Raw genomic sequence first — 14758 nt, 5'->3', positions numbered from 1 at the left:
TACATCTCTGGCTCTCTGCTGAATGTTTCTGAAGTCTGCTTAAGCAACCATATTCTTCACCTAATCTTCAAAGTACCTTTAAAGGACAAAAAAGAAAAGCAAAGACCCCTTGGAGAATTTGTGAGGCTGAGCTGTCAGCATTGACAGTGGAGGCTGCTGCCCTGGCTATGGCACCTGAGCTGAAACACAGGATGTGCAGTTCAGAGACACACAAAAGCATCTACACAGAAGGATTTTGGGGGAAACAGGGCGTACTTTCTCAAGAGGGAAGAGAAGCAAGAGCCAGGGAGGATCCTGAAGGCTGGAAAGCCTGAGTGTAGAAAGGATGAAGGTGGAAAAAAAAGCCTCTTTCTAATAATCCTTCACCTGGTTGCTACAGGCTTCCCACACATACCCTTTCCTCTACACACAGGATCCAAATGCTCTGGACTCATCCCTGTCTCTGAACACATACATACACGTGACAGCAGGCCCCTCTTTCACTCAATCTGTTCCCTAGTGGGTAAGATTTTGGTCATGAATTTTAGTAAGGGCATGTCTAGGCCAGAGATGCTTTATCTCATATTTAACAAATATATTACTACCTAACCAATGGAGCCACACACTTTGCATCAGTCTAATCCCTCTAGCTAATATTTTTCAAGTTGGTAACTTTTAGATCATGTAAATAATCTATCCTCTCCTTTAAAGACATTTCTGTTTACAGTTGCAAGATGCACAATTCACTCTTAGTTCACTTAGTTTAAAGCTTGCTTATTGGTGACTTGACTATATCTTCCCAAATGTTTCCTTATAGTATTGAACTCAAATAGTACTCAGGAAGGTGCTTCAGTCCATCCTCCCCTTTCCGAGGCACCTCTCAAAATGGAAGGTAAAATGGCAATATCACATTTGACATTGCAGCTTCAGCCCAGTTTGTTCCATTCATCCACAGATTCAATCCAATGACTTGCAACAAAAATATGGTTGAGAGTTATTTAAGACATAATTCCCTGTGCACATATGACATTCTCAGAAAAGGTGTATTTCCAGAGACAGCAGTTATCCAAACACACAGTCATTACGTTGATTTTGTTTAGTACCTCTTAAACGCCACGCTGCCTCTGTTCTAATTCAGCTCATGGTCAGCATAACAATATGCTTACAAGACAGAAAAGCAGCATGCTTCAGAAGTTCTGTACTGCCCAAGCAAAAGCTTTATTTAGATTTGTATTGTAATGAAACCTGGTGGAACATTTTTAAAAGGCAGGTCAGTATCTTTAGAAGTACAAAAATCATCAAAATATCTATGTACCTGATAAATCTAAAATAAAATTCAATTAAAATTACTACTAGGAGTTAGAAATCAAACCCATTATATATTTTTTTAAAATCCCTGTGGGAGCCTACATTATTGAAACATTAAGTATCTAAGTTGGGTTTTTTTAATATTCAGCTCCAAACGAGATTAACATATAATAATGAAAATGCCCGTTCCAAATCAATAATGTTATTAAGAAACAATATAAAATTATACCTTGTTATTTCTTTTAAAGTTATAAAATAAAGTAATCTAAGTGCGTAAGTGCATATCTCTTGTGTAAACACAGTTGCAAACCTACATCTTACTATCCTACCCAAGAGTCTTAACTCCACCTCAATTTTATCTTTATGCTGCTGGATAATTTTGCCAAGAAACGGGAATTGCTGGTTTTCCCCATTCTTCTTTGCCTTCATTATCAACTTGAGAAGGTTTTTATAGCAAGTTCTGTTCTGCACAGGACTTTCCAGAGAGTAGGCACATCTGCTCCATTGAAACAACAGAAAAATATTTGACTGAGCTTCTTAGCCATAACTGGATTAGAGGGGATCATTAATCACACAGGTAAAACACTACATACCTTCAGAAAGAGAAGCGTCCTACTTTGGCAGTTACCACTGGGAGTTTCAGGAAATGTTTGGATTTGCTATATATGCTTGTATGCAGAACACAGATAACAGGGACCAAGTCATCACTGCCTAATGCTGGTTTCTGAAATGGGGAAGATACCTGGGTCTGTCAGAGGTCATATATAAGGAAACACAGTATTGATAAGCTCAGACACAAGCATATCCCAGGATAAAACTGGAGACATAGAAATTCAGTGTATAGCCTTAACTGTATTATTGGTGTGAGCGTTCTGTCAAGAAAGGAAGATGTAAGTCATTTTCAGCTGCATGCATATCAAGTAAAATTTATGCTGAATAAATGAATAAACATAGACAGCCACCCAAAGATCAGAAGAGAGAAGGTCCAGGTCAATACCCACTATTTACCCAAATCTTTTCACATGGTTTCTTCCTACACATCGTGCATGATCTACAAGGCGGCCACTAATTTATTTCCACAGAATTACAGAGTGGTAAACGTTGGAAGATACCTGTTGTGTAGTCCATTCATCCTGGTCAGGGCAGGGTCACCTACAACTGGCTGCCCAGGGCTGAGCCATCTGGTTTTAATTATTTCCAGTGATGGAAACTCCACATTCCTCTTGCAGCAATCTATTCTAGAGTTCAACTGCCATTAGAACAAGAAAATAGCCAAATAAAAACTTTCACATAAACTTCCTGGTTTTCAATTTCTGGCCATTTCCTCTCGCCCTCTCACTGGACATAACTGAAATAGGCCTAGCCAAGTCTCTTTCACTTCTTTCCATCCTATACACATTGATAAAATTTCTTCTGAGCCTTCTCTGCTCCAAGCTAAACAATGGCAGAACCTGAGTTTTAAAATTTCAACTCTTAATCACCTCCAATTACCTAGAGGTATGTGTTGGTGCAGAAACTGATTTTAAAAAAAAAATTGACCAAACAAAAAGCCTTTACAGGCTGAAATTGGAGGTTGAAATGTAAACCTGCACTGGGACATCTCACTGACAAAAGCATGCATATTTGCAGTGCAAACAGTCTTGTGTTATAAGCTATGTTTTCCAATAGTGAAAACAATCCTGTATTGTGTCCCTTGAGAGCAGTGATAAAGTGTACTGACTTGATTACTGCTTTAAAGGAGCACTGAAAGCTTAAAAAGAGAACAGAAATAAATGGAATATTTCCTTTAAAGGAGACACATTTAGATCAATTCTTCATTCTAAAGAAATTAAATCAGGCATAACTTAGTAGGAATTCAAAACATAATAAAAAAGATTCTGTAAAATACTGAGTTCAATAAATTGAGCTTCAAATACTTATTAAAAGACAAGAATGATCAAACAAGAATGAATGCTCACTCATAGACTATATAGCTAAAAATAAGTGCTTCCAACTATGAAGAAACCTGGATAGATAAAAATTACTGCAGATACTTACAGCTATACAGCTGAGCAGACACCATAAAGCTGCTGTCCTGTATAAAATAATTATTTATCTTTCCAGCAGCATAAACTATTGGCATTTAGTCCTGCAGAGATATAAAAAAGAGCATGCCAAGCATTCTGCCTGTTTGTCTTCTTCAAGAGTTTTTCTAAGTGTTTGTAAATAAACTCATCATAAAGTATCTGTTACCAATCGCAAAATTGGGACCCAGATTATCTTCAAAGCAAAGGAAACAATTTTTAATATCACATCTTCAAACTTCTGCTTTGAGACCAATGGGTTAGTTACCCAGCAGGACAGTATGGCATACATTAGACTGGCTTCCTTCACTCTGACTTAGACACAAATAATCCCTTTAATTGTAAACCCCTGGTCCAGTAGGAGTATGTAGTGAGGTCAACTTTTTCCCTTTGCACCTCAAAATGCATTAAGAAAAGTATTAGTAGCTGCAATATATTAACTCCTTTTAGCATGTAACTCTTCTTAACCCACTTCTAGATGTAGGACAGCCATATCTTTCAAGAAACTCAGTTCTAAAAAATTATTTTACTCTGTATTTACAAAGTAAACTTTACACAATTTGTCAGTATACTAGAGAAGGCAAAGCTCCTTGTAACCATTACTAGCCTCCATTTACTAACATCCTCCAACAGTTCATGACCAATATGTCCAGGGTCAGAACAGGGTGGGCTTCTTTAATACTATACTGGAAAGCTACTTTCATTATGTCCATCAGAGGTATACTGCCAGTATGTCAAGTTGTCAAGAGCCTCTCTCACTAACACCTGACTCCAAAAGTTGCTCTTGTCTCAAGAAAAACCCACTTCATGGTGGTCCAGTAGTAAACTTTCATCTCTGCAATAAATTGTGTGTCTTCTCCAACAATAGAAAACCTGAGTACAGAAGAAGTATCAGGAGAAACTTCAGCAATCTTCAGCATGACCAAGCAGGCTATAAATGTTGCAGCCCTTTCTCCTGTCTGAAAGGACACATAGCTATCTACCCCAACAACTTGGTGCAACATGACCCTGAGTAGGAGTCCCCATCTCTTCCTCTCTGCTTGAATTTTCCATGCCAAGTCGCTACTTGCAGTCTCATAATATGAAACAGTGCAGGCAGAATTTTACAGATCAGTCATGCACCTGAAGGTGATAAAACTTTTAAGCAAAATAGTTCAGTACTACAGAAAATTGCCTCATTATGCAAAACCCAATCTTATTTTTAGATTCCACCTTATGCTCCCTTGTGTTTCATTCCACTTGGTCTGAGCAGAAATTAATACAGGAAAAAGGATCCAAACCTGGAGAATTCCAAGCTGTGATTTTGAATTACCTTTTTTTTTTGTTTCTTTTAATTGGCAAACTCTATATAAAGTGCTAAAGAATGATGCAAATGGTACAATTTCTGGTAGCAAAGCTGAAGAACAGGAACAGTGCAGCTTGTAAACTGTTTTTATAACTTTTGATACACAATATTTTTAAAAAAACAGCCCAAACAAAACCAGAGTGTTTCTCTTTTCTTTTTCTTACTTTATCATCATAAGGCAGCATTAAGCACCCTGTACAAAACTGTACAAGATCACACTATCATCAAATAGTTTGCGTTTGAAGGGACCTTAAAATACATTCAGTTCCTATCCACCTGTCACGAGCAGGGACACATTCCACTAGGACAGCTCTCTCTAAGCCTCATCCAACCTGGCCTTGAAGATGAAATATTACTGTACAAAGCTGCATACATTACAATGTCTTCAACTTAGTCAGTCAGTGACAAAAAAACTAGAACAATGCCTGTCAGTTTTTTCCTAGTAGAAGGTGAAACAGTGCCACCCACTGTTTTTCCAGAGTATCCCCTGCTGCAGAAAGCCGAAGAAAGCTAAATCGGTACTTCACATTCACTACAGTGGCAGCTCATCCTAAGCATTCCTCCCTTTAGTCCCAGCACTGGCTTTTACTACTGGTGACACATTTACAGTGATATTTCATACACAAGGAAAGCTGCACAGGGGAAAATTCTTTGAACTTGTTCTACTACAGCTGAAGCCCCAAGAGAGACAAAAGGCTGAATAACAGAAATTAGTGGTTTTTATCCCCAGGAGCAGGTGTTTCTTTGACTGTACCTGTCAGTTTTCACAACCACTTGCAACTCAAGCGAATCTCAAGCTGAAGAGTAACATATTATACCTCCAATATGTTAGATATATTACACACTGTAATGTTGTATTATGTAAAATTATAACTGCAAAAATTGCCATAGGATGTAAATATCCAACTGCTTTTTTTCATATCCTTCCATTCATTTTGTATCATCCCTTAATCAGACCAGACAAGTATCTACCACTCCCTCTTAAGCTAGGTCACAGGTCATTCTCTATAATCAACATTCTTACCCGCCAGTTTATTTTTGGTTACTATAAGGAACATTTATGTAATCCAAAGGTCAGAAGTTATTAGAACTGGTAAGTCATGCATTGTTAAAACAAAAAGAGCACTTAAGGACTTCTCTTAGAAAGTAATGGTACTTGTACACATCTTACTTACCTTATCTTTGGATGATGGAGAAAGTGGCAACACTTCCCAACATAGCCAAGTACCGGTCACTTAAAGGTCTACAACTACTTGGTCTTCCATTAACAAAAATACTTTGTAAGCCACTTTACAACAGAAAGTGGGCTGTTGCTTACACTCAAGAATGTGCAAGCTAGTATTTCAATGATTCAGGACTCTAACAACAAACTACTTGCCTCTTTGCAAAACCACAGAAAAATTCAAGAAAGGTCAAATAGAGTGGATGAAATTATATAAATCAGTTACACTTTGTTGATAGCTAAATACTCCAAACCAGTCATTATATCTTGGCAGTGCCTGTTTCAATAGGACAAGGTGGGTAATGTTTTAAACTTAAAGATGGTTGATCCCAGCTAAATACACTAAGAAGTTTTTTACAATGAGCATGGTAAAAAAGGTTGCTCAAAGGGGTGGTAGATGGATGCCGCATCCCTGGGAACATTCAGTCAGGATGGACAGGGTACTGAGCAACCTAATCTAGCTGAAGATGTCCCAGCTCACTGCAGGCTTAAATAAATGACCCTTAGTCCTTTTAGTGGTCCCTTCTAATCCAAACTACTCCCATATTTTGATTCAACCATCCTAGCTGGGTCTGGGGCTCAGCTGTAGTCTATTAAAAACACCCCTAAGACATGCAAGTATCAGCAATGAAAACTCAGATACCAACAGCTAGAATCAACGACCCACACTAAAGAGAGGAAACTGTAGACTCCAAATGCATTTGAATAGTTCTATGGTTCTGGAGGTAACAACTTAAAACTGCATATGCATATTCACAACAGTCTTTGGAAGCAAGTTTCATCATGTCTGTACTACCATGTCTAAAGATTTCTCATACTGTGTAACTAAACTGCCAACCATTCATTAAGAAACTCTTTTTATTCTGAGCTCACTTTCTCTTTAGAATGAATTTAGAAAACATTTAACTCAGGTACAAAATTAAGAAATTTACCATTAGAGCTGAGTATCAAGACAGCTATTTCCTTCCTAGTGATACTCAGATGGTCATATGAATTAACAGTATGTTATGACAGTTTAACACAGACCTGTGGATCTGCTAAAAAACATGCTTACATGACATTGAATTAGTAGAGAAGGCTTTTAAGAGTAAATATACAAAAGACTTTACAGTATTCCAGCCATTTATTTGCCAGTGTACAATATACATTAAAAAAGAAAAAAGAAAGAAGGCCCAAATAACATAAAATATGTATATAGTGTTTGCTAGACAAATACCTGACTAAAATCAAGGCATAGCATAGCTCATACTTCATGGAGTCACAATGAAGTTCAGGCACATACTTTATGTTTACTTTAATGGTTTACAACTCTTTTGGTCTGTTTAGTAGAAAATTAACCAACTGAAGCAGAACTTCATCATTAAAGCCTTTCACATCACCGTCTTCCACAACATCATAGAGTGGCTTACTGTCTGTACCCCAACAAATATTCTTTCGAGGGTTGTTTTTAATAGTTTCTGAAGTTAGTGCTAAAGTATTTAGCTGGTAACAAAAGAAAGCGAAATATTTTCCATCAGTAACTACTGCCTGCGATACAAAAGGACGGGTCACATCTGCTTCATTCCAGAATCCTACAAAATAAACAAATACAACAGAACTTGAGATTTCTATCAGCACACAACCTAAACCCTAGTCCCAAAGCAGAAAAACTGGGAATTGCAGCAGCTGCCTAGTAGGGAAAAAGTCCTATCTGCTTTATCAACAAAAGCATTTTTCATACAAACTAACCAAAACTCAATCACCAACAAAGGTTATATCTAAGATCAGGGACACAGAGGCATACTTGAATTTTGTACGCAGCTCCCTATTAACAGTTGATTAAAATCACTCACTGATCAGATAAGTGATATTTCCAAAGCAGCTAAGTTACTAACAAATCCAAAGACCTGCAAAGAAGCTGAGGGAAAATGTCTTTTAACTATTTCACAGTTCTCAGATGCAATAAGCATTTGTTTCATGACAAAAGCATGCACATATATGCACGAACAAAACTGACTATAGTAATCAGCCAGACACCAAGAACACTATGTCAGTAAATGTGTTTTAAACAAACCCCGAGCACTTCTGAAATATGTTAAAAATATTTACATATTTATGCATGTGCACTAGTATATACACAGATATTTTTAAGAATGTTACTATTATGTGTCACAATGCTAAAAACTGTTACAGAAGAAAAGTCATAGATTTGAATAATGCTGCCTTCACAATTCATCCATCAGGTGTTCACAGCTGACCAACTCTGAAGACAAGACTTACTCAACTTCAACATTTTACATCCATAAAGGAAGCTTTCTAATACCCCATTACACAAAAAAAATTGATGCAGAGCCAGTAGTATAAAATATAGTCACAGAATTTTCTTACATGTGTTGTCTCTCAAGTAAAACGAAAAGCCATCAGGTGTCTTACACTAACACTAGACAATAACTGTATTTACAAGAATAAATGAAAGACTGTTCTGGTCTAACCACTCAGGTCTTCTGGAACTTCTTTTAGAAAAACGTAAGCTGCTGACATTTTTCTTTCATTGCTAGTACTTTCATGGAATTGAAATTACTGAAATAAGGGCTAAGCAACACAAATGTTCCAGAAGGAAAAAAAAAACAAAATTGCTTGATGTCTACCACATTTCCTTCTTAAGGAAGAAAGAACAGGTGAAAGCAACTGAGATTTTTGCATAAGCTTACTGTTATATATTGAAAAATATTTTTCTCTGTATTTAATTCCTCTGTATAAAAATACTCCCAAGTCTTTTAACTCTTTTATTAGTTCATCTGTAAAGACTTACTTAAAAGACAGTCTTCAGCAAAAAGAAACTCAAGAAAAAGGTGGTGGGGACAGAAAGTTAAAAAACATTACAGTAAGCATTCATAACCAGGGAAAATTTGTCCAGCTAACTATCTCACCTTGATACATTGCTTGTGCTGCTGTCCAGGCAAAGAGACTGGCAATTCCATTTGATCTATAAACAACTTCAATCTGATCCTCAAGACGCGCCTTTATAAACCTCTCCCGCCTCAGTTTGTCAGGAAGGAGATGGAACTGGGTATGTCCATAACAGCACGGATCTGCAACCTTTGATCCTGAGTGCCCCAAAACAAAACTATCCGTCAGAGAGAAAACACTCTTTATTACACAAACGCATACTTCACTATCAGACTCTAAAGCTAGAACCCCTACTGTGGATCTGTGAAGAGCTTCCTACTTCCGAAAGGCAAGAGTCCACATCCTAAAATGAGAATCAAAATTTATACTCTCCTGGAAATGTATCAAAATAGAAAGTTTTGTGTCAATTTTCTATTCAACTCCACTTTCTCAAGCAAATTTGGACACACAGTACCATATGCACAGGAGAATGCTACACCCCATTGCCTGACATGAAATTTCAATAGAGATCTATACACTACATAAATATGTATACAGTATACTTATAAACATACACAACTACTTCTGGTGATGGGAGGAGAAAAATTGAGGTGACATTAGTTTGGGGTTGGTTTTTGTTTGATTGGTTTGTTTGAGTTTCTTTACCAAAAAAATGTTAATATTTCACAATTAAAAACACTTACCTATAAATACCTTATTTTCATATTGTTTTTTGAACAATGGCAGTTTGGATGGCTTGTGATCAATAACAGGAACATCTCCAAGATCTGACTCCAGGGGTACAACCTTGAAGACAACAAAAGAAATATAAGACATGATATAAGCTATATTTCTGACATCAGGTCCAGTGTAATACCCTAAAAGTTCTGTAAACATAAAAGTTTACAGAACACACAGTGGTTTTCTCTTGGGGTGGAAACTGGACAACAGAGACCCTCAGTGGCTACACAAGTACCATTGTATAAACCTGCAATAAAAACATTACAATACTTTCACCAAACTTGAGCATTCAAGAAAATAACTGCCACGCAGTAACAAGAGGCAGGAATGCTCACATTCATTTTATATGTGCTTTTATAACTTTCTTTTTACCTCCACTCCTATTATTCTCCTCCAGTGAGAATATTCCACAGCGTATTATTCATTCTTGCCCATTTCCAGGCACAGAACGTTAAAAATTCAATTTAATTAAATACAACAAAACACAATTTAAAGTACAAAGAGGATCAAAAGTTCAGAAGACTGGCTCAATACCTAGCAAGCCATTACCACAATATAGTAAGGGTATCAAGACTTGAAAAATACCCAAATGTGCTACATACTGATTAACTAGGTCCTCCACAGACCACCTCTACATTGTTTCAATGGCTGTCAGAAATGAAAGTGAAAATGCATGGTATTAACTTGCTATTGAAAACATCCTCACCTCGGGAAGCTGCTTTGGTACACGGATCTGGAGGTGGGGGTTGTCATCTATTTGGAATCGCACAGGATCAACTCTACCCTTTCGATGTCCATGAACAACAACTTCGTTACCATGATGCCAGTAATAGTTAACTTCAGGGTTTAGATCTGAAACAGAACAAGAAACACAAAAACCCACTGATTTGCCTCTTGCATTTAAAACCCTCCCAAATTCTTCTTCAGCTGCAGTCAGCTACAACACTCAAAACCCACGCAGAAGGAGGGAAAAAAATTACTAGTGATGGTGTGAACAAGTGAGATACACAGCGACGGTCGTGCCGGCTCACAGACTGGCCCTATCGCCCAAAGGCTCCCGCGTCCCCTGCCCTGCCAGCCCCGCTCCGTACCGAGGGAGGAAGCGGCCAGCAGTGGGTTGCGACCGGACAGGGAAGAGGCGAGACTGGAAACGAGCTGCGTGAGGAAAGGGCCGGGCGTGTGATCCTGGTCACGGTAGAGGAACGGCCGCTTCTTTTTCTGGTAGAAGCTCTCCTGGAGAAGGGCGTCGCAGGCGAGAGAGCGCAGCTCGTCTATATCCGGATACGGCGAGGTTCCCGCCGAGGGCTCCGGGGCTGTCGCAGCCCCCAGCGCCTCCGCTGCCCCCGGCGCCCCCGCGGCCCCCGGCGCCTCCGCGCTCGGCTCCGGGGCTCTGCCGGTCTCTGCCGCTCCCGCCGCCGCTATCGGGGGTTTCGCGGCCGCGGCTCTCGGGGGCATTCCCGGCACTAAGACGGTTTTGGTGAAACTGCGGTACCAGCGGTCGGCGTTGAGGGCGAAGGTCTGCGGGTACACCATGTACTTGGGCCGCTGCAGCTTCCCGTACAGCCGCAGCTTCTCCTCCACCGTGGCCGCGCCGTGCACCCGCTCATTGAAGCGCTGCAGGCGTCGTGACTTGGCCGCTTTGCTCTTGGCCGTGATGGACGCCACAACGGGCGGGTAGAGGGGTCCGGCGAGCGGCGCGGGGGCGCCAGGCACCGTCTCCGAGAACCAGCGCCGGCCGGGCCGCAGCACCCGCCGGGCCCCCAGCGCCGCCATCTCACGGCACGGTGGGGCGGGGCGGGGCGGTGCCCGCCAACCGCCGCACCTGATTGGCCTCTGCGGACCACGTGATATCTCCGTTTCCGGCGGGCGGGCGGGCTCGCCTGAGGCAGGGGCTGCCGGGCAGGAAGCGGCGGCGCCTTGGGGGTCACGTGGTTTGGGGCCAGCGGCCCATGCGGCCTAGCCGCAGTGCGGCGGCTCCCGACCGGGAACTACAGCTCCCAAGAGGCTTCGCGAGAGGCAGCGGGAGGTGCCTGGCAGGGCGGCCGGGCCCGCTCCCCGCTGCCCGTGGGGAGCCTGGCGTGGCGCTGGGAGCCTCGGAACGGACTGGGCTGGAAGAGACCCTTGAGATTATCGAGTCTGGCCTGTGACCGAACGCCACCATCTCAACAGAGCGTGGCACTGAGTGCCACGCCGTTTTTTCTTAAGCACCCCCAGGGACGTGGATTCCACCACCTCCTGGGGCACAGCCTTACCACCTTACCTTATCTTACCACCCTTTCCGCGAGGAAATTCCTCGGAGTGTCCAAGATGAACACTACCCTGGCGCAGTGGGAGGCTATGTCTTTTCGTCCCGTTCCTGGCTGAAAAGGCTCGACGGAGCATACCTGCTTCCACTGGGGAAGGGGAGCCAGCTTGGAGCCGGCTTCCCGCAGGCCCGGCTCCCGGGAAGCCCGGTCCAGCCTGGGCGCCTCAGCCTCCCGCTGCGGTGCTGCAGGGAAGGGCCGGCTCTGCGGCTACCGCGGCGCTCAGTGTAAACTGAAATGACTCCTTGTCAGAGACATCACAGCCTGCAACGTCTGGCTTTAATAAAGGAATTAAACACTGCTAAAATATTATCTGTTACGGCCTTTGTTTGTGAAGTGAAATGAGCTGAAAGAGGCATACTGACACCGCAAGAATGCCACAATAACTGCATGTTTATCTTAGAAATTATTGGAAAACTTGTAGGTATTTCTCTTCAGTGGACAGATGAAGTTCAATATTTATTCTTAAAACTTTTCTTCTGTCATTACTTTATTAAGTTTGATTATTTGCAGTAGTTGTGGAAGATTGGTTGGTTTTTCCTGTATTTCCATGAAGTATGACTAAGAGTGGGAGTGGAAAATATGCATGGGATTTGGACAGGAGACACATTATATACATCCCAGATAATCAACTTTCTTTCCTCAACTGCTTAGCTTTCTGCTGCTCACTGCTGATGTGGTGGAATCTTTGGAACATAGAGGAATTTTTGGAGTAAATGGCAGAGATGTAAACCCAGAGTTTGGGTTGAGATTTTCAAAGAATAGAAAATATAAAACGATTCTCTTTAGAAATTAGGTGAAAGTTAAATAAAAATGAAATCACTGTGCTGTCTCCGAGGCGTGACGACCTGGTTCGGGATCGGCACGGCAGTCACCTCAGACTGCTCCGGCCAATTACTCGCAGACACCAATGTGGATGATAAAATGACGTTTATTTCCTAGCAGCACAGCATTATATAGCCTGGGGTTACATCACTTCCATTTGCTTGTGTCACAAGCCGCTCAGTTCTGGCTGGCTTGGTAAATTCATGGCAATATAAACAAACAAATTAGGGATCCCATCTTTCCGTACAGCACGTAATCTTCCAACTGCCTATCCCTGCCTTCCCACATTGCCCGCCTTTTCTATGCCTAACCACATGCAGTAATGTACATATTGATCCAACGCTACTAAACTGTAAATTTTTAAGCTACTAGAACCTAAGCTATTAAACTCTAGTATCACTGTTAACTGTTCAGAGGAAAACATTGCTTAAAGCAGGTGTCTGTGTTCAACTAGCATGATGTTAACTGAGTCTAAACAATTTTTAACAAACGACAGTAACTTATTTCAAACACAGCGCCCAAAGATTAATGCCAAAACTATCATAACATAAGGGCCTATGAGAGTTGAGATAAGGGTGGTTAGCCACGGGGACTGGTTGAACCATGACTCGAACCATCCCTGTTGGACTTCCCTCTCTTTCCTTCTTCAGGCCAACTTTTCCCTCAGTTCAGCCAGTGAGTCCCATACAGCCCCTGTATGGTCCATGTAAAAACAGCATTCCTCTCTCAGGGAAGTACACAGACTTCCCTGTTGCATGAGTAAAGGGTCCATGCCTCGTCTGTTCTGCAAGATGACCTCTGAGAGAGAGGAGAGGGATTTTTCTAACAGGGAGATGGATTCCTCAGTTTTCTGCAGGTCCTCGTCAACGGTTGCTTGCAGTTGAGAAAGCCCTTGATGTTGGGTAATAAGGGCCGAAACGCCTGTAACTGTGCCAGCGGCTCCCAAGCCTAGGAGCACTGCAAAGGTGATACCTGTCACTACTTCCTTTTTGCAAAGCCAGCGAGGTTCATTGGACAAAAGATACATGTCTTCCTCTCGATGATATGGGACCCTAGGGACAATTAGAACTTGGACACAAAAGTTAGTGGAAAAATTAAAATGATCAAGGTACACACAAGGGCTGACCCCAGATTGTTGGCATACTCACATCCCTGGCCCAGACAGGATTGCCCATCTGTCTGAACTTTGGGGCTGTCTGAATTCATCACAAACTATGCCTTTTTGTCTAGTTATAGTCATGTTGCCCAAACACTTGCCAAGACCCGTAATCTGACTCAAAGTGATTCCTCTGTGGGGGGTATCCCACCGGCACTGGAGTGGATTTTGTGAGTTTGAGTAGCTGAAAGAAACATTCAAGGCAACTTCCTCATAAAAGGGAGGTTTCGAGTCATAACACAGCCAGCATGACTCAGTGAGATCTGGATTTGATTGGTTCAGGAACAAAAAGGTAGCATTTAGCATGTTAAAGAATGGGTCATAAGAAGCTGACTTGGGCATTGAAAGGACGAGTGGTGTAGAGATGAGGTTAGGTGCATATGTCCCATACGTGGGTTTACCAGTAACTGCGGTTCTTTCTCTGGCTCTGTTTCCTGCAAGGATTGGGTTAGGTCCGAGAGAGATGGGTGTCAATTGTGGGAGCCTAATGATTTGGATTGACGAGGGTCGGCCCTGAGTTCTGTGGCCAAGCCTCGACAATGTTAATAACAGGCTCGCACCAAGGCAGGATGTCTCTCAAGAGCTGCTTTATTCATAGAGGGCTGGGTGTCAGCAGGGATCTGTGACCCGTCCACTCAACGAGGGAGCAGGCTCAGAGAGCCCCGAGCAGGGGGCGGGTTAGGGTTTATAACCAGGTGCAAGGTAGGAGGGGCAGGATACAAAGGGTCCAATAGGAACAGGGTTAGGGGGAGGAGTTAGGATGGGGTAATAGGGGTACAACAAATGAGGAAGAGTGTATCGGTCGTGGCTCTCTGGTATGGAGGCCCCGACGATACGGTGGTAATAAGAAGGCGTGCACCACGGCAGGTTGTCTCTCAGGCGCTGCTTTATTCGCTGAGGGCTGGGTGTCAGGGAGAATCCACAACCCATCTGCTCGGCAAGGGAGCA

General features: G+C 42.0%; 1 protein-coding gene across 14 annotated transcripts in view; it reads right to left on the bottom strand.

Annotated features, from left to right (window-relative positions):
• Nucleotides 1–11365, bottom strand: part of MRPS30 (mitochondrial ribosomal protein S30) — a 74094-nt gene extending 62729 nt beyond the window's left edge. For 12 of the 14 annotated variants that reach the window (XR_014951209.1, XR_014951199.1, XR_014951203.1 and 9 more), the window contains exons 1-4: nt 10618–11323; nt 10233–10378; nt 9490–9592; nt 8827–9003 (exon numbers count right to left, since the gene is read on the bottom strand). Coding sequence is in view for 3 of the 14 variants with exons in the window: in XM_077790137.2 (XP_077646263.2) it covers nt 8827–9003; nt 9490–9592; nt 10233–10378; nt 10618–11299 (1108 nt within the window). In the remaining 11 variants the exon portion in view is untranslated. Of the gene's footprint in view, nt 1–7021; nt 7489–8826; nt 9004–9489; nt 9593–10232; nt 10379–10617 lie in introns of those variants that run through there. The other 2 variants (XM_021553861.4, XM_077790136.2) reach the window with 2 other exon arrangements.
• Between the last annotated feature and the right edge of the window lie 3393 nt (nt 11366–14758).

This window comes from Lonchura striata, chromosome Z (genome assembly GCF_050655825.1).
Source record: "Lonchura striata isolate lonStrDom1 chromosome Z, ASM5065582v1, whole genome shotgun sequence".
In the NCBI taxonomy this organism is placed as follows: Eukaryota; Metazoa; Chordata; class Aves; order Passeriformes; family Estrildidae; genus Lonchura; species Lonchura striata.
This window is presented reverse-complemented; position numbering and strand designations above follow the sequence as displayed.